We start from the raw sequence: 19,913 nt of genomic DNA, 5'->3' as shown, positions 1-19,913 counted from the left end.
AAGTAGTGGCTACAGGTTTCTGTGATGAACAAAGCAATTGTCAATTTTAAAGTAACCCTGTTTGGGGAAAAAAACGTTTCTTAAATTACCATCAATGCTTTCATTGCTAGAAAATTTTCAGTAGACACTTTGTCAATCTCTGGCAGTCAGATAAAAATTACTGCCACATTGGTGGGTACGTCTTCATTTAAATTAGTAGGAAAAAGCATCTTTTCTAATTAAGTGTTCAAGTATTTGTCTTAACTTGCCTTGAGTCTATAGTGGGCATGGGTCGTCTAGAGCAGGTGTCTTGAAGTAGGTGTAAAGAAAATATTGAAAGCAGCTGAAAATTTATGCTGAATGTAACAATGATCATTACATCTCAGTCCCTGTACATCTGTAGTTAAATAACAATGCTAGGATCATTTATTACTTTCTTAGGAACAGAGCCCTGAGCTCAAGGGCCACCTTTCATGGTAAAGAATTTGACTTAATTTCTGTTTCCATTAATCTTTGTTGCAGTCAGGGCTGCCAACAAAGATGCCTGCTGTAATGTGGATGTATCCACTAAGAAAAATTGACAGATGGTAACAAAATCTTGTACCAATAATCCAGGCTGTGTTTGAGCTCATGACCTATATGTGAAGGGCTCAGTATCCCATTACAAATCCCTTGAGCTACCTACTCATCTGTGTCTAATTTTCAAAAAGTCCCTGTCTCATACCCATTTCTTCTTTCAGTGTTTTAGAGAAGTTAGGTTCCCCATACCCCTTCTATCTGTTAATGTTGCTCTGATTTTTTTTTTCTGCATTTTGAGATGATTGGATATTCTCTTTTTCAATTTCAAGTCTCTTTTCTATGCTACCTTGTATTTCATTATCCTTTAAAATGGGGATAGTTTAGAATTTAATAAAATTGTTCAATACAATTAATTAATGCAAACACTTCTTTAATGACTAATGAATGTGACCCTGTTTCATGCAACAAGTTCAGGTAATTGCTTAGATTTTAAGTGAGGTATTAACAGGTGAGGAAGGGTAAGATTGGCGTAGAGATCTTCAGTCATTCTTGTGAGAACATACACAGTTAATAAGGGCATTGTTTGATCTCTTTGTTAATCCATTCATAAGACCTTTCTGCTTTTTGCTATGACCAAAAAATGCAAATGAGTGTTTTCTAGACATATTAATTTGTTGTTTGATGTTATTACTATTACTGTAACACTAGTCCTACTATAATACAGTCTTAACTTAGTTTTTATTAAAGTATGGAATAAAAGACAGTTTCTGTCATAGCGAGTTTACATTGGTATTCTAATTCTAATCACCCCTTTTCTCTCTTTATAAGCCTAAAAGGGGAGATTTGGCTTTGAGCTTCTCATAATGGCTAATGTCTAATAATTTTATTGACAACTTGGGCTAACCATCTACTTCATCAGCAGATCGTGCCGATAGTAGGTGAATTCACAACCTTTGTAGAATTCCCCTTGTTTCTCTCTGAAATTTCAGATAAGAAAAATCAGTTTTCATTTGTATTGTAAATGTGAATACAGAAATAAGCTGCATCCAGTTGCATTTTTTAATATGTAAACTAACTTACCCAAAAAGCAAAATCTTTTTATGCAGTCCGTTATGTAAAATATTGTAATTGGATATTTAATTTAAAGGTAACCAAAGGAGCTAGTTACCCACTTAAAAGAATTGAATTGAAAATTTATTAAATTAGTATGATTTCAGCTTCTTTAAAGGAGATGCAGATATCTCCCAGTGTGATAGATATACTAGCATCAAAATACAGTTTTCTGTAATTAAGTGCATTTGTCTGAACTCCAGGCCTCCAGGAGACGCACTCACATAAAATATGCTTTAGAAGAAAGATGGCTGCTCAGAAATATACTTACATACATATTGTGCTTGAAGTATGGGAGTAACTCTTTTCAGGAGGGCACTAAATAGTGCTTTGCCTGCAAGAATGTGTACAAATACTTTGCTGAATCAGGAGTCAGCTTTTCAGACTACTAACAAAACTTTTATTCTGACTGGAGCATAAAATACCTTCCCTTTATGGGAGAGCAATTTAAAGCATTAGGTTACAACGTTATCAAATCACAGTATACTCTTTCCTCCCTGGGCTGATGCTTTGAATCATTTAAAAACACTGGAACTGTTTTTCCTGTTGCACTTAGGTACTGAAACTTGTCCTGGCATTGGACCAAAGAAAGAAGATAAACAGATGAGCACTAGCTCTCCAGGTGAAAACAAAACTGAGAGACAGACAGAGGCAGGAAGCCTCTGGGTAGCTGCAGGAAAGGACCACATGGAGGAGCACCACTGCAGTGCTGAATCAACATTGGAGCCACACACCCAGTCCACAGGGACAGTGGGCAGGCCTTCTTCAGGCTGTTTATCGTCTGGGGATGCTGGTAAAGATAACAGTTTGCAGCTGAGAGGAAGACAGCTCTCTAAGGATGCAGAAAAAATAGAAGGCACAGCTGGGGAGCTTGGAGTGAAAGTCCCTTTTGAGCCAATGGTAGATGCTTTGGTTTTAACAGATGCTGATTATATGCCTACTGATAAAGATGTGCAGGCTGATAGAAATCTGCTCAGATCAAAACATGCTGCTGGCTCTTCAGAAATTGCTAGTGGCCAGCTTGGAAATAGTGATTTAAAGCAGCAGCAGAAACAGCCTGATGATGAAAAATCTTCGGGGGACAGAACTGCAAATGTATGCTCTGAGTGTAACAAAGTGTCTGAGCATGAGAGTACTGCCCATTCACGAGTATGCAAGGAAATACAGAGAACAGCAGGACAGGAGGAGAAGGTAAACAGTGAAGAACAAGAAGATTTATTTCTCAGATTTTTAAACGGTAACATAATAGACACTGAAGAATCATTTGCAAACTTAGCAAACCAAGAGGACTTTGACGCTGTTCCAGATATTTCACCTGAACGAGCATCTTACAACTCACTGGAAGCTTTATCACTAGATGACAGCTTTTCTTCTCTTGATGAACTTGCAAGAAGGATAGAGATTGCTGAGGTAAATACTGTGAATCTTATAAAATATTCCATGTTTATCTCAATTAAAATATTTTAGATATTTAACACATTTTGCAATTGGCAAAATTCCTTCATATATCACGCTTTTTAATCTGAAAAGAAATCCATACTTCTTTAATTGTTCTGAGTCAATTCAGAAAAAAGTTTCTTTTTGCGTGTTTGCCTCCTTCTTGACCAGCAGTGCTCTGTGTTTCTAAAAATTAGATTGATTTTTACAAATGAGTGTGAACACCTTTTTTTTTTATTCTGACAGAGTCTCTTAGGAGATGGCCTGACAATTCCTTTTAAATCACAATTTCACGTTAGAGATCTACATAATGCCTATGATGTAACATGTGGTTCGTTTCTATTCATAGAATAAAACTTGCTTTTCTGTGCCTGTTCTGTATAGGTGAGAACTACATAGGTAATAAACTCTGTTTATGAATTTATGGGCTTCTAATTTTACCAAGTTTAGGCGGTTTTGTTGTTCAACCAAAACTAAGAAAGAAATTCTAAGCCTGAGCCCACCTTTCTGAAGCACTGCTGATAGGCCACAAGAAGGATGAGTGCTTCATAACCTAAATTGCTCTTCTGAAAATACAGATTTATTGCTTTGGGACTTTTTTGGAGAGTGCATGATGATATCTTCGCTTTATTTGTCTTCTGGTTTTGGTGCATTTGCAACCATGGGACCTTAAAAGCTTTTTCTTTAAATGAAAAAATGAGATTATTGTGAAATGATGTGATTCCAGATGCTGGAGGGGGAAGACTTGTAAAAAGGTATCTTCTTAGTTCATCTCTATTTTTAATGTATTTAACAATACAACATCCCTTGGCAATAAAGTAACAGTACTTCTCTGTAGATCATAAGCTAATGCACAGAGACTAAGAACCCACAATCATTCAAGGACAGCAGCCAAGCGGGGAACTAAATACTGGGGATCCATGCTGATGTTATTACGTGTTTCACAAAATCTCCAGAGCTGGAAACAGAGCATTCTGGTTTTTCTCCCCACCTACAGAGCTTCTTATCTCCTTTCCAAGATCGTTCATCCTGACCTGTCCTTAAAACACGTTGTCTTTCTCTGGGATGTCAGGAAGCATGCCACATACCAGGACTGAGGGCCATGTGGACAAAGCTGTACACAAGCTCTTGACAACATGCAGATGTGGAAACCCACATACATGTTCATACATGCCATCAAACTTTTGCACTAAATCCATTGGCTTGTGTTCACTTAGAGGATGGTTTTGAAAAAGAGCATTTTGTTGACAGTCTGTGCTAAGCCCATCTGCATGTATAACAGAAGAGTAATTTAAATGTCATCCCTCAGGATTAGATTTCTTTTGAGCCCACTGAAAGTTCAGCATTTTAAGCTGTAGGAGAGAACTGTTCTGTTTTACATATAAAAATCCTAAATTAATCCGATAGCAACTATTTTTGAATTGCTATGTTTGTGCCATTTGCATTTTAGAGGATGGGATAGGAAGGAGCATATTGATGCTGTTAGAAAAATTATGCTTGTATTGATTGGCCCAGTGACCAATGATGATGCTTTACAGGGAATTTAGTTTCATTTCTAGTTTGCTGTCTCAATGCTAGGACTGCCAGTACTCTGATGGTAGAGTTGAGTCTCTGGAGAAGAAAAAGTACCTTCAGTCTTTCCATAGTACTTTTTCTGGCCATATAAGGCATAGTGTTGGCTGGCACTGGTCGGAGTCTTTTTGAATTGCTTTTAGCAAGAGACCTGAGTTGTGTGTGAGGCAGGGGGTTTAAATCAGGGAGAAGAGAAGAAGGATTAATCTCAATACTGATTAAAATTTGTAATATGCAGCATCTGGGGCTGTTTTGCAATACCTGAAATTTCTACGTGCAGCAGGGTGAGTTAAGGACAGCAGACCAGCTTGTATTGTTTTATTATACACTTATATTTTGTTTTTCCAATTAATCTTACCACCTGTCATTGCCCTAGTGGTTGCTTTTCAGAGGTGGTGAGCACCTACAGCTTCCCTGGAAGACACCAGGAATTGAGAATTTAGCACTCCTGAGAAAGCAGCGCTGTTAACTTGCTTTCACTGATTTTGTTTTAGTGCTAAAATAAGATTCCACTGATGTTTTGACAAACAGACTGATCTTTGCACTCAGCTGTAACATTTTTTCCTTTGTTGTCCTCCTGAAGCCTTTGAAGTTAAATTGTTCAGGCTGTGGCCATCTAATAAGATGACAATGTTTTCAGGTAGTAGTTGTGAAAGAAATACCTGGAAAATGCATTGGTAGCCAGATGAATGAAATGAAATTAGTTACATGAAAGGTACCAGTGTGACAGAAAAAAAAAAAAAATTATGATAAAACTTGTCATGGAGTATTTACAAAATTGCCACAAATAAGTTAGAATGGAAGGCAGAAGTAAAGATTATTTTGGAATAACCTAGGTACAAAAATCATATGGTAGGACAAAATTTAATTAATATTCTTCAATGGAGGTGTAATATTAATTTATTGAAAATGGGGAAGGGTAAGTACCTATGTGTTCACAGTTAGGAAGTTTTGTTTGGCCCCATATCGAGATCAAAGAATCATCTCTTGTAGTTTTCTAATTTAGATCCTTTATGTCACTTGCTTTTAGTCTACCATTTACAACTAATTGCAAGACTGAAAATCCACTAAATTCTGACTCTGGCTTTAAATAATTGCAAAACTGAAATAGTACTTTACATATTGTACAGTCCCTTATACTAGGTACTTCTTCACTAGTACAAACCACCGTGCACAACAACATGCAAATGATGGAAAGTCACACACCAGCAGTCAAACAAATTGTAACCTCAATAATGTAAGTTGCATTTTGCCATATGAAATAGAAGTTTATAACATAAGCTTTTTATCTGAGTGACAATTACAGAAACAAGTAAAATCTTAATGTTTTTCCTTATTAAAAAATTATTATTTGAAATTTCTTTCAGAAAGCAAAGATAGTGAGACTCTTTACCGCAGCATAAGATAGTAGCTTTTGGTTGGCACTGTTTATACACCAAGACTTTTTTAAAAGTACTGAGTATGTCCTGACTAGCAGCTAATTTGATTGCAGCGATGAAGTCTCCACCTATCTGTACTAGGTCTGGAGACAATGCCTTGTTGAGATCCCCTGTTCTCTTGTGTGGCTTGGGTCCTGGAGTTTTGAGTTTGCAGGAATTAGGCTTCCATATGAAATGCTTACATGGTATCTGAGCTATTTATTGCTGTATAAAGGAGCCCCAGTACATGCATGGCAAGCCTATCAGCAGAAAAATGACTAGAGTTTGATGCTGTGGTGTGAATACTGAATCTGCTAAGTTAGCTCCTTTTCAAAGTCAAATTATTCATATGTCTAATGTATTTTGTTAGTGAAGGGGTTTGTCTGCTGCTTGTAGCTTAACCCAGGATAATCTTGCTTTTTGTCAGTTTGTTGTACAGTTATGGATTACCGCTTTAAAAAAATCTGGTATTGCTAGAAATAAAACTGTAGGCCTTTGCCAAGTAACTGACTAAGGAATACAGCCCACAGAAGAATACACAAACAAAACTCCTCCTTGAGTAGTTCTCTGCATTCAGACCAAAATACTTCATACAATGAACTTTTCTTCCTAGATCCCAGTTTGCAGTGCCTTTGGTTTGGGGTTTTTTATTTACTTCTGTAGGCTATGAATGATTCCAGCAGTCAAGTTTAATCTGTTTTCTCTGAGAGCTTGAAGTATAGGACCTTATTTTCCTAGTTTTGTCTAATATGTTTATAAATACATATATACACACATCATATTTGGTGAAAATATGCATAATGTAAGAAGTTTTTTTAATATTTTATTAGCAAATGCTGTTTTAAACAGAGAAAAGACAGGTAGTTTAATTAGAGCTTATGTTTTCTTATTTTTTAGCCAGGATATTAAACTTTATCCAAAAAAAAGTTTAAAACTTTTCTGTGAAACAGAATCACTTTGTATTAATAGTAGTAAAAAGAGAAAAGCTAAAATACTTAACAGAGTTTCAATTAACTGACAGTCATTGGTGCTTTCCTTTTTGACTGTTGGTCAAAATGCCACCCCATACCTGTATGCCATTTTCAGTTCCGGTACAGTAATTACAAAAGCTCCAGTCAAAAGATTTTGTGAAGGCCAGCAGAGCTGAGTGAGTAAGCCTAGTTACATAGATGCTCCAAGAGCATCTTTTCTGAATTATCTAACTTAGAATTAAGAAAACATTCAATGTTTCAATAGGGTCTTTATGCAGCGCTCTCATGTAATGCAGAGCTGTTTGCAGTGCAGCCTGGTGCAAGCCTACGTTTTTCCTCCTGTGGTTCAAGTCAAGCAGAGGCTTGACTTGTGGTCAACTGTATTAACCACAGTTCCCTCATTAACTTCCAATTTAAGTAATGTATTCTGCCTTTTTAAGTTCCTCCTGCCTCCTAAGGACTGAGATGGAAAACTTCAAGTCTTGCATGGCAACTAAGTCCCTCTCCTTGGATGTTTAATTAATGGGAGATGGATCTAATACAATCAGTTTGTATATTGCTTTGAAATCTTTCTAAATGAAAGGTATGGAAGAAAAACACATTTACAGTTGTTTTAATTGAATGAAATTTTATTTGTAGCAAGACAGACCCTATTCTTACATGACAGTCTTTCTTACAGTAATGACATTTTTATGACTGAAAATAAGAAAAACAAAATGTGGTGATGTTTGCATTAAATATTTTTGAGCTGCAGTTGAGAATATGGTAGAAAAGAAGGTGTAAATATTGCTTTATGCAGAATTCCATATGTTTGTATTTGTATTTGCATTTTAAGAATAAGCTGTATCCTGATTAGGAGGCAGGTGTAGGTCCTTTGCAGAACAAACAAAAACCTTAATTACATGACTCATGAAATTCAAAGGCAGATGAAATATTCTAGGTATGAATTACATATTGTGTAAAGGGGACATTCTTAAAAATATGGTCTATGGCTTTTGTCAGGACAGGAGAGTAACAGTAGCCACACTGATTTTCCTGCAAAATCAGAAGCTCTTGCTCCCCCTTTTTAAGCAAAAGAAGACTTTCAGAATAGAGAAACCTGTGCTGTGTCAGTTAGTTCTTTATACATAGCAATGTAGGCTGACAGGGAAAGTAAGTGAACCTCATTGTAGCAAGACTTCCTGTCACAAGCTTTTTATGTAACTGTAATCACTGAAACACACATTTCCACATAATCCTGTCAAAGATAGCCCTCTGGTTTTAAGCTTGGAGAAGACACAGCTTGTGACACAGTGATTCAAAAATTACCAAGAGCCAACAGACCAAATGAAGTGTCTCCGTTTGAAGTGACTACTTGTGGAACAGACCGCCACATACTAATCTTGGGGCAGACAGGTACAAACGCCCCACCGTCCCTGGGTGACGTTCCCACCAAGTGCAGTCTGAGCCTCTTGGGAACACATGTGCCAGGCGACAGCTAGCCTGCTGCATGGGTGGTGCAGGAGGAGCCATTGATCCTCTTTATGAAAGCAATGCCGTATGCAGAAGCTTAAAATAATCTACTCTTTTAAAGGACATAATTTCATCTCTGCCCTCCCAAATAAATTTCAAATTAATGCACTCCGATACGGTCCCCTTCCTTGTCACGAGTGTCCAAGTCACAAGGAAGCACAAGTGTTCATTTTCTGGCTGGCCTGATAAATGTTCATGGCAGTTCTGCAAGGCTAATTACCAGTAGAAGCTTGACCCCAGTGCACTTGTCTGTTGTGATGAGACACTTGTGGGCTTTTATTTCTGGTTCATTTTTGCCAAATAGTGCTCCTCCATATGCTGGCTTAAACAATTTATTTCCACCACCTCCACACTTTCACTACTTTGTAAGTACTTCATTGCATTGTTTCATTAAATAATCCATTCAAGCTCTTGAGCAGATAATCAAAAGGGAAAGTGAATATCAAAAGGGGAAGTGTGGCAGAGATCTATTTTATCCTCTCAGTTGTGATTTGGGGAAGAATTGTTAGACTGTAGGCATATACCCAGAGTGACCAACTCTGTGAGTTGTTCAGAGCAACATGATTTGTCCAGTTGAGGACTATAAAATACTGCCAGATTAGAGACCTGCAAATGTAATTGCCACATTTACCACTTAAAATGTTGCAAACACCAAATGCCATAGCTGGTACAGTGCCTGTTGGATTGTGCTGTGTTTCGCTGTGTTCACTGCATGATCTCTCTGATTACAGCATGCATTGATGCATTATATAAGCTTGTAGCATGAAGCAAGTTTAGGGGCATAAGTTATGAAGTGACTTGTTTTCTGTTTTTCTACAGCTCTTATAATTGCAGTGCAAACAAGTTTTTATGCATGGTCTTCTAACTTGATTAGGTTATGGGGAATGTTAAGCAGTCAGTTGTCTGCCACCACTGTGTTATCTGGAAAGTTGCTTTTCTTCCACTTTGAGTTTTTGTGAAAATTGTAGGCATTTGGGGTCATCTCCTACATAGATGAGGTGCAAACTCAGTTGCAAATGTGGTCTGTTTTCTTATCTGTAGCACAAATGTATACAGATTACTTTTCAATTTAGCAAATATTATTGCTGATCTACAGAATATGTTTTTAAAAGTGCTACTCATTTATGAAGAGATGACTAAGACTTTTTTTTCAGGTAGAGATGATCTCAAGATAAAAAAGGACATGTCTAAATATGCTTCCTGTTTTAATTTCTGTTTATTTCTAGCACATCGGGAACTACTTGCTTAGGAAAGCATTTTTTCTCCTGATATTTCTCCTACTTTAATTTCTCTAATAACTAGGAAATTACGGACTGCTCAGGCTGCTGTAACATCCTTGTATGGCTTAGCATACACTCTTGCAGCTAAGCCAAATGCTGTAGCAAAGGACAGAGAAGTTACAGTTTATTGATTTGTTGACTGTATCCCTGTTTGTGCAAGCTTTTTGGGTGACCAGCCTGTAGGGAAGGATTTTTGAACTGCCACTGTATCCAGAGAGCTTATTACAATGTGAAGCTGGAATCTATACAGAGCATTGAAGCTTTCTTTTTCCCTGGGTTACCTCTTTTTGGTTTTGTGGCCCTACTGTAGCTTGTTGTCCACCCTCAGGAACCAATTGCAATGCTGGAAAATTGATCTCACGATAAGTATTTGATAGTCTCTGCAGGATTATATCTTTGGGTAAGGCAGCAGTAGTGTGTCATTGACTTCTTATTGCCCTCCAATGATGGTGTTTTTGACGCAAACCCTCCTCACCACTGCCCCAACCCATGTGATTTAATAATGTGAGCTTACAAAGGAACTGTTGCAGTGAATTCAAAGTATGATCCAAAGCGTGAATGTATGTGTATTGAACTTTGATAGCAATTAATGGCAAGTAGTGTCAGCAGACAGCAGAATGATACTGCAGCTGTCCTGCATGTTAAGGAATTGATGTATTCAAGAAGGAGGTTTCACAAGTGCTGCAATGTTTAAGAAAAGTAGAGTGGAAACCATTTTTTAGCTGTTTAGCTCATTTCCTACTTAAAGTCATTGTTAAATAGATCCCATGCTTGGATTTCTCTCATCTCTTGTGCTGCTCACTGTCTTTCCTGATAGATTGCCCCAGCAGAAGGATTGGTGTCTATACTAAAGAAGAGAGATGACAGGGAAGGAAAAACAATTGCTCAAGTCCAGCAAAGGCAAACAAAGAGAAGAGTGCGATTCCAAGAAATGGAAGACACATTGGATCAAGGTAATTTAAAGCTGTTAATTCATGGGTTGCACTCTTGGGGTGCAAATGATACTGATATTTTTGTTCACAAGAGAGAAGTGTCTTGGCTTTTTAAAACTTAACCAAGTAATAAGTGAAGGTGATTGACCAAAGATTATTCTATACCAGGTTTAAGTAACAAGGCTACAGAAGGATACAATCAGTACACTTCCATTTTAAAGCTTGGTTGAGACTGAAGCCACAGGTTTTTTCCTCTAGCTGAATGATTTGCAAGTGACATCTAAAAGACATCCTTTCATTAACGTTTAGAACTTAGAGGTGGGAGGTGTAGGCTTTCTCCCTAAATCTAATCCATGTAGGTAAAGAGGGATGCGAAAGAACAAGTCTGTCATGCTTTGTCCACAGATAGCTTTCCAACCCTTTCTAGTAGACCATGGGATTTGGGGGTATCAGATTCTAACCTTGCGCTACAATTAAACATTCATACATATTTGCTAGCTGTCATTAAATTTGGCTAAAACCTTACTACCTTTTAGCCTCATAAGAAATAGAATATATTATTTTGCTATGCTTTTCTCAGAGTTTAAGATCTCTATTATTCAAACTAAAGAAATGTTAAGAAAAATACTTTTGGTTGCTAATGATGGTACTTTCTTTCTATATCTGTTGTGTGTGCCAGCCACTAAATGGTATTAATGGAGGTCTTCAGCTTAAAAGTGTATTAAGTATGTCTCATACGCTGAAAAGAAAATCCATTCACTGCCCCAAAGGGAGATTATGCCATCTTTTTCTTGAATTTATTTTAAAACAATTTATGTTTTGAATAAAATCTCAGTTGGAGATTCTTCTATGATTTTTTTTTTCCCAGGGATTTAGTGATTCAAAAGGAAAGCTGTTTATTACTATTATTTTAAATCTGATTTCAAATGCACAAAAAAAGTGCTTGCATGTTTCCTCTTTTTTATCTTCTTTTCCCCTGTTTCTTCTTCCTGATGTAGAGGGAAGGGAGTTCAGAAATTTTCTTAGAGCCTTTTCAATCTGACAGAAGATGCAGATGTTGTTCATGCATACAAGTTAGCAAGGACAAGCGAGCTTGTGAAGATGTAGCAGCACCTCTGCAACCTCTTTATTGCTCTTACTCCAGAATAAACCATCATGTAAAGAGTTACCACAGAATAACTGAAATGTAAAATAACCCTTCACATTAGCCTACCTTGAAGGTTTGGCTCTATCCTTACAGTCAAAATGTAAGACTAAAAACAAACAGTTACGGTAGCACAGTCAGTGTCAGTACAAATGAAGCAAGAATGTTTCCATTTGTTTTAGTTTCAAAGCTTCCATTTCATTTCAACTATCTCCATGGAGGAAGGCTTTGGTTGCAACATTCTCATAGTTAAGTGTATTCTGCTTCAGCATGGAAGGACTCCGCAAGTGTTATCAGCAAGAACAGCTACACAGGTCACAGAAATGAAGCTATATAATTATTTAGGTTTCTGAAAAGACTGGGTGGAGAAACATACAGTTCCTTGTATGTATTATGGTCACTTTGATGCAAGTGAGCATTACTAAGTGCGTTTACCTCCTGACCATTCATGGTAAAAACCTATCTCAGATTTTCTCACATGCATTCATATTGCTTTGTGTATCATCCTTTTTCACCTTTTCTGCTCTTACATTTACAGATGAAGTAGCTGGTGGCTCCTGTATTTTGCTGATCCTACTGTGTATAGCAACTGTTTTCCTTAGCATTGGAGGAACTGCATTGTACTGCACCTTTGGTGACATGGAATCCCCTGTGTGTACGGACTTTGCAGCCAACATGGATTTCTATTATACCCAGATACTGCGGCGTATGGAAGAACTTAAACACTGGATAGCCTTCTCATAGTTGAAATGAGCAGAGACAGCATATTGAAAGCTCGCCAGTGGTTACTGGAGAGGGTAGAAAAAAATTGTGATTTCAAGTTCTCTAACACTTGCCACCTGCAGATGATGTGTATTTGATGATGTACTTACACTTTTACTTAGAAATCAAGAAAATTCTAGTTTAGCAATCAGGTGGCAAAATGTTCACATTATGCTGTAGCAGTGTGGTATGGGAGAATAAAATGTTATTGTCTTCACCCTTTTGAGAGTAGGCAAGTAGCTTTTCGACAACTTGAGCAAGTGAAGAAGAAAGAAGACAGTTAACTGTCTTCTATATGCTCTCCCTTTGCCACACATTGTGTAAGCAATCTCCAGAAGCTTAGTAAAAGGACAGCTTTAATTTACAGCTGTTTGTGCAAACGTGTTGCCTCCAGCTATCATGCAATAAGTTTGTGTTTTATGGAAACTTTATTTTTCTTCTAAGTCTTAATATTTTTCTCCATCTTATTCTCCTGGTGAGCCATGTAATTATTTGGGTGGAGTGAGAAGAGTGCAGTGGCATTCATGGAGCCCTCATTTGGTGATTAACAGGCTGTCCCTGTATCTTGTAGCTTACAGCAAACATCATGAGTGGGATAAATCTGCTGGCAGATTTAACTAAATTTTCTGGAACTTTACTCCCAGTATTGTGTGGGCTGTTTTAGAAATGGAAGGTTAAAAAAGAAATCATTGGTCTCACTAAACACAGAAACAAAAGTAAGATGTTTAGTAAATTATTCATGTTAAATAGTAAAGTGGCTTTGGCCAATTTTAAAGCACCTGGTAGCAGGTGTGGGGCTAACTGGGTTTTCTGTCCAGCTGTCACTGACTTGCAGTAATCACTTTGTGCCTCAGTTTCTCCTCCATAAATGGGGAATAATGATCCTTGCCTTTGTGAATATTTATTGCAATTAGGGCTCATGTCTGATTCATCCCAGATGAGTGCACAGGATCACTGAACTGTGTGGCTGCAGCCTCTCTCAATGAGTGAATGCTTATGTAAAGTGGGCCTGATCCAACAGAAGAGATTCAGAGGCTCACTGCAGATCCACGGCATGTTAGTAGTCCAGGGCACTGGTTCCAGCAGATAAAGCACATTTGCATCTATTTGCCCTGCGGTTCCGAGACCTGTATTGTAAAATCTGTTCTTTTTCTATCAGCTATAGAAATTTAAATCAGTACAAAGAGTCATTTTAAATGGGTATTTCTATTACTTGGTGCTCAGCCCTCCCTGTGTGGTATGCGAGAAAAACACTGACATGACTGCGAAGGTGAAAATTAGATATGCGGGCCTTTGGCCCACACTCCGGTCAAAATGTGGCAACTGTTCTTGCACAGAGCATAATGGCCTAACCCTGCTGAGGGTGTTAGTGTGAAACGATTCCTTTACACCTCAGGAAACAGCATTTTTGAGGGGTCCACGTCACTCCACTCCATGATTTCCTGCTTACTAATGTTACATGATGCAGTGTGTTCAGGTTTAGAATATTATTTTGTAAAATACTATGAAACTAAATCTTCAAGGTATTGCTCAGAATTATAACATTAAATGATCATGCTTTCTGGCATTTGCAAGCAAATTGTCCCTCTAGTGAGCTTGATTGTTCCTAATGCACTGTTATACTTAATGGTTTTTTAAAGTGAAAGTTAAAATCACAGGTTTTTTCTAGAATAAATTGCATGTATTATTTCTCTTTTTGTTTTCACTGCGGAGGCTTGGTTTATTTATACCTTAGGGAGCCTCATGAGCAGCTTTATATTAAACTAGCAAATTTAAAATGCCCAAATTAATGAAAACTTTTGCTTTCAGAATGAAACTTGAGAACAGTAGTTTGGTATATTTTTTGTTTGTTGTCCTCAGAGTATTATACTGCTGAGCTAACCTAAAGGAGAAAGGGAAAGACACTTTTGTATTTTAAAGTGTTACTGGCTGGTTCAGTTTATTATTTGAAGTCTGGGTTTGTATTTATTACTTTTTCTTTTAAAAATAATCTTAATTTTCTTTTTTGGTAATTTACAGAGTAATTAAAAAGCATGCATTCAGTTAAAATATGTATGTATAGTGACTATGTAGTTAGAATATATTTTGGGTTTCTGTAACTTTACAGTGAGTGTTTCAGGATATTAAGTTTATTCCTAGAGAGACAACTGTTGATTTCACCTTAAAAAAATCTTTTTAAGTTTTTGTGCACTTCATCACCAAAAAGATCAAGAGGTATATATAGAACTATTTATTCAAAAGTATATCAGATATGGAGATCAAAGATCCTTTACTTCTAGGTTCATTTAATTAAAACTATTTTAAAGTAATTATTTTATTTAAAACTGTAAAGCTATTTAAAGTCAAAGCAATTTTTAATAAGCAATTCAGTTTAAAATCAGTGGTCGAAATCCTGGTGTGTCTGCTTCGTGGTATATTCCCAGTGCAAAGGCTCACTAGTATGAGCAGAACTGCCTACAAGAAGATCATGAAGAGGTTGGGTACCACTTTACCAACACGTACCTGATGAAGAATGAGCAGCCAGGCATTCTGTGTAATTCAGCAACCTGAGACTTGTGTTGTAACTTGCAGCATCTCTCCAGCCTTCCCAACCTATGCCAAGGTACCACACCTGCAAAGTCTCTCAGGACTTGAGGGAGCGGAAGGGGCACATATGCACAGGCTGCCCAGCTCCTGATCTGAGCTGTTCACTCCTCAGCTGCAACCAAGTGGTTGAATCTGGATATAATTTCTGTTGGCATTCCTTTATAAAAAGCTGATGGTACTAATTCTTGCTTTGTGTGACAATTCTGTTAGTGCGAATAGTTTGCATGGTCTGCAGTACATTATCAAACTTGCAGCTACCAACGTAACAAAATTTGCTTTGCGTTGAACTCCAAAGAGCGTGCGGGTAGGCCTGATGTTGGCCTTCCTATATGCTCTGTTCTCTTTAGATTGCTGGTGACATTGCTTCCACCTGGGTGACCTGAGGGGTTAGGATCTTACAGTCAGGTAAATCCAAGCTAAAAGAAATAGTTGATTTGAACAGTTATTCCTCTTGTCTGAGTATTTTGAGGTAAAATAATACTGAGCAACAGCTAAGATTGTTATAAGTAGGAAGAAAACAGGGGAAAAAGGCTTCCCCCTGCCCCACGCATCTTAAAGCCCTCTAGGTATAAGTTGTTATTTATTCTGTTTCCTTCCCTGCCACTGTCTTTATGGCTGTTCTGCTTGGCAGTAGGGGAAACATACTATGCCAGCATAAAACCATTTGTAGTTGGTTGGAAAATTCAGGGAATGGTTCAGTACTTGACAGTAGTTAAAAGTAATTTCTTAAAATACGACTGAATTTCAGGCTGATAGTGTACATTCAAAGAAGTTGTGGCCACTGAATCACCTGCAGCACTCTACTAGAAACCCCCACCTTCCAGTTTATTTTTTGAGCGTAATTATTTTTGAAGACATTCTCGTGATAGAGCTAAACCAACAAGACTTTTGATGTAGAGTCAGCAAAGGCTGCCAAAAAGAGCTTTCTGATGATGTAATTAACACCCTCACCCCAAATAGCATAGACTACACCAAGAAAAGCACTGTGCTGTAGCATGGCCACGCTATACTACAGGTTGGTTTGTTTTCAAAGTGTGTCAGTCAGGAAGCACATATTCCACAGCCCAGATATGCCAGCAGAAGTTTGTAATCTAGACACAGCCCATGTTTTAAAATTTTTTCCAATATCTTTGCTTTCATACTTGAAAAATGTGTAGCCCTGGTGACAAGCAGTAGGAAATAGTCTAATGAAAAGGGAAACCCTTGTTGAGGGTTTTTTGGAGTAAAGGGCAAGCTTGAACTATCAAATAAGCAGAGTAGATTGGAAGTCCAGATTCTTGTGTGATTGGGTACTATTTCACTCAATAACCTAAAGGGATGTTACCCTCCTAAGAAAACATGTTTGCCTAGTTTGTACTGTAATGTAAAACCAAGACCATCTGAAAGGACTAATAACTATTTGTAACAAATGTAACTTAAGCTTCCTTTAGCAAAAGGAATAAATAATTGTGTTTGAAACCATTACCCAAGCTTGTAATTTAAATACTGTAGCAAAAAAAAATAAAAACTGTCCCAAAGAAAATATATGAACCTTTTTGGGTACTGTGATTTCTAAATGTATAAAAAGCCTGAAAAGATTTTCTGTGAAATTCAAGTAAATGAGCAGTTCCTCCAATAAGAATTTCATGGTCAAACCCAAACCAGAATGGAAAATGAGGATAAAACGCATAAGGTTTGGTTTGGGTTTTGGTGTAACATAGTTTTCCTGGGTGGGTTGGTTTGTCTTTGCTTTAATAGCTAAACAAAAACTCTGCTTCCTCACAGAGCCTAGTTCCTGTAGACAGGTGGGTTTAAAGTACTAAAATGTTGCCTTACTGCATCATTCTGAAAACACATTGACAGGTGGTAAGTTTCAGAATGCCTACTAACTGGGTGGGTGACCTGGATAGTAGTCACAGGCCAGTCTGCTCTTTGAGTTCAATTAAATAAATTAAAAAACCAAAACAATTCCAACTCAACCCAAGCCAGCAGCCTCTTGAGTTGAACAGGAGCATGCCAACACTACATTTTGCAACATTCCCATCCGGCCCTTGGTCCTCCCCCAAAAGCCATGGAATGAGGCCAACCAGAATTTTAGACTGCTAAAAAAGTAGTGAAATCCTAAGAGAAAATCAGGCAGTTTTATACATTTTGTTTTGGTTTTGTTATCTTCGTGTTGTTTTCAGGTTGTTCTTCACAGTCAGAAAAAGTGAGAACTATAATGAAAAAGGAGAAAAAAATGAAGAGATTTTCATATAACATCATTGAAACTTGTGAGATAACATCTCACAGCACCAAACTAAATATAGTGTCTGGTAACCTGGAGGTGCAGCCTAGGAGTGGTCTTTATGTGTAGAAGTAAATTGCTGTTGTAAACAGTTCTTCTGTGAAGACTGACATCTGGTGTCAGGAAGACAAGTAGCTGATCTTCCACTTCTGAGTCTTGATCTGACTCCTGACCAGAAGCATTGGTAATCTTGAGGAACCTGCATGGGCTTCCAGAACTGGTTAGTAATCTCTTTTGCCCAAAAGACAGGCTTTGCCTTAGGCTTTGGCTTTGTAGACCCAGCTGTGCTGATTCAGTACTACTACAGACTGAGTTCACTGAATCTGTCAGTCACCACTTTCATTCCTTGGCTCTCCTCAACAACCTCATGAACAGTCTTCTACCCCTGCCTTTATGAGGAGCTGCTGCAGTCTCTACCCATGTCTTCATCCCAATGAGTCCCCTTTTATTCCGTCTCCCTCCCCGTTTACCACTACTTTCCCAGTATGAAATAGCATGTGTTTTATCATTCATAGGGTCATAAGGTAATTGAGTTAGGAAGGGACCGCAGAAAGTCTCTAATCCAACCTTCTGCTCAAGGCAGGGTCAACTGAGATCAGACCCAATTGCTCAGGTCTTTATCCAGTTGGGTCTTGAAACTCTCCAAGAGTGGGGACTGCACAACCTCCCTAGACACATTCTGCTGCTTGGCTGTCCTGAGGGTGAAAAAGTTCTTTATACCCAGTCTGAACCTCTGTTTCAGTTTGTTGTGTCTCATTCTCCTGACACGCACTGCTGTGAAGAGCCTCTTAGTAACTTCCTCATGGTTACTGGAAGGCTGCTACTAGGTCCCCCAAAGCCATCTCTTCTCCAGGCTAAACACTCTGTTTTCTAGCAATGTCCTTCTGATCCTTCTTCTCACTTTCTTGTCCACAGCATCTTCCTTCCTGATAGGGATCCAACATTGTCCTATTAGAATAGGGATCCTGTATGCTTCTCCCTTTCCTCTTCCACCTTACACTCTCAAATCCAATATCAAGATTTTAAAATCAGTAATGAGGCCACAGGCAAAACTGAAATAGCAATGACAACTACTATTACAAAACTATCGATGACTCTCACTGATTTGTTAGTGTGTAGCAGTGATCTCAAAACTTACACTGATTCTTATACTACTCTTAAACAGCTGGTGTTTGAAGGATCACATGCTGAATTCCATGTGCCTTAATGAAATAATCTAAATATTTTTCTCCAAAGTAGCTACCCAAGGAAGCCTAAACTATTTAACTATAAGGTCCTTTTTTAAAAAATTAATTTTTTAGACATTGCTTCTTTGAGGCTCCTTTATATCGTTTGTTATTTGTATTACTTTGAAATAAATGTCATGGTAATTCTTCTTTGGCATACCATAAGCCTAGAGTTTACTGCCTTCAATAATATCCAAAAATTGTGGTCATCTCTTGAAGAAAATGATGATGGGGAGTAGATGCGTGCTGTTTTACAGAGTTGTTCTGTGACAGCTAAGATGTTACAGAAATTATATCACTGAATTTAAACTAAAGGTCTGATTCTACACTTGGGTTCATCCTGAGCTTGTTTTTTAATGGCAAACAGGCTAAAATAAAAAATTTTGAGACAGCACTGAAGCACACCCAAAATTTCAAAGGCAGGTCTAATACCAGAACAAAGTCCTCCATTAATCTAAAATTGAGCTGCCCTTTCTTGAAAACACGTTTGAATCCAGCTTCACATGACAATATATCAGTCAGATCTCTCCATTTGTTTTTTTGCCAAGAAACTGTCTGGCAAAGTGTCATCTTTTAGCCAAGATGGGCCCCTGATTTAGGACTCATTTGTTAGGCTGTTGGGGAAAGTTTCCAGTAACACTTCTGTCAAATGACAGTTAATGATTGTGTCCCATTTCATTGCCTGGCATTGAAAATGAGTTTAAGCCCCACTATTGTGCTTTCATAGACTGATCAACTTTAAAGCTGTTACAAAACCAACTTTCAGAGTGAGAGCTATAGGGTTTTTTCCAGAAAGAGCCATGTGCTGAGCACTGCAATGAGAAAACTTCACTGGTTTTCATGGTTTTGCCAAAACATGACCAGATTCCATAATTGCTGTTTGCAATGCATGGAAGCAGTGCCAATGCAGCGTTCCCTATAGTGCACCCCTTCAGCTGGTGGGTATTCATTCTGTTCTCCTGAGCCAGCTGCCTTGCACGAGAAGGTAATGGTTGCATCAGAAGTGGCAGTGAAAGCATATATGCACTAGAAGTTGAGCAACACGAGGATATTGTTACTTCCACATAAACCTTACAACTAAAAATGTACTTTTTTTTTTTACTTTCATTTAGGAACCATTCACCAGTTTTTCCTTGACATCTTTTTATTAGAGAGCGACAGCATTACGCCAATTCTCCCGCTTCTTCTCCAGGAACTGG

The 19,913-nt window shown here is 37.9% G+C and overlaps 1 protein-coding gene across 5 annotated transcripts in view; it reads left to right on the top strand.

The window, feature by feature from the left end:
• The window catches only part of CNST (consortin, connexin sorting protein), a 54,008-nt gene extending 37,256 nt beyond the window's left edge, over positions 1-16,752 (top strand). For all 5 annotated transcript variants that reach the window (XM_069800591.1, XM_069800587.1, XM_069800589.1 and 2 more), the window contains 3 exons: positions 2,165-3,018; positions 10,616-10,751; positions 12,413-16,752. In XM_069800591.1, the coding sequence (XP_069656692.1) occupies positions 2,165-3,018; positions 10,616-10,751; positions 12,413-12,618 (1,196 nt within the window). In that variant the 3' untranslated portion in view covers positions 12,619-16,752. The remainder of the gene's footprint in view (positions 1-2,164; positions 3,019-10,615; positions 10,752-12,412) is intronic.
• The last annotated feature ends 3,161 nt before the right edge of the window (positions 16,753-19,913 follow it).

Source organism: Haliaeetus albicilla, chromosome 13 (genome assembly GCF_947461875.1).
Source record: "Haliaeetus albicilla chromosome 13, bHalAlb1.1, whole genome shotgun sequence".
NCBI lineage: Eukaryota > Metazoa > Chordata > Aves > Accipitriformes > Accipitridae > Haliaeetus > Haliaeetus albicilla.
The sequence above is the reverse complement of the archived record's forward strand: the minus strand, read 5'-3'. Positions and strand labels throughout refer to the sequence as shown.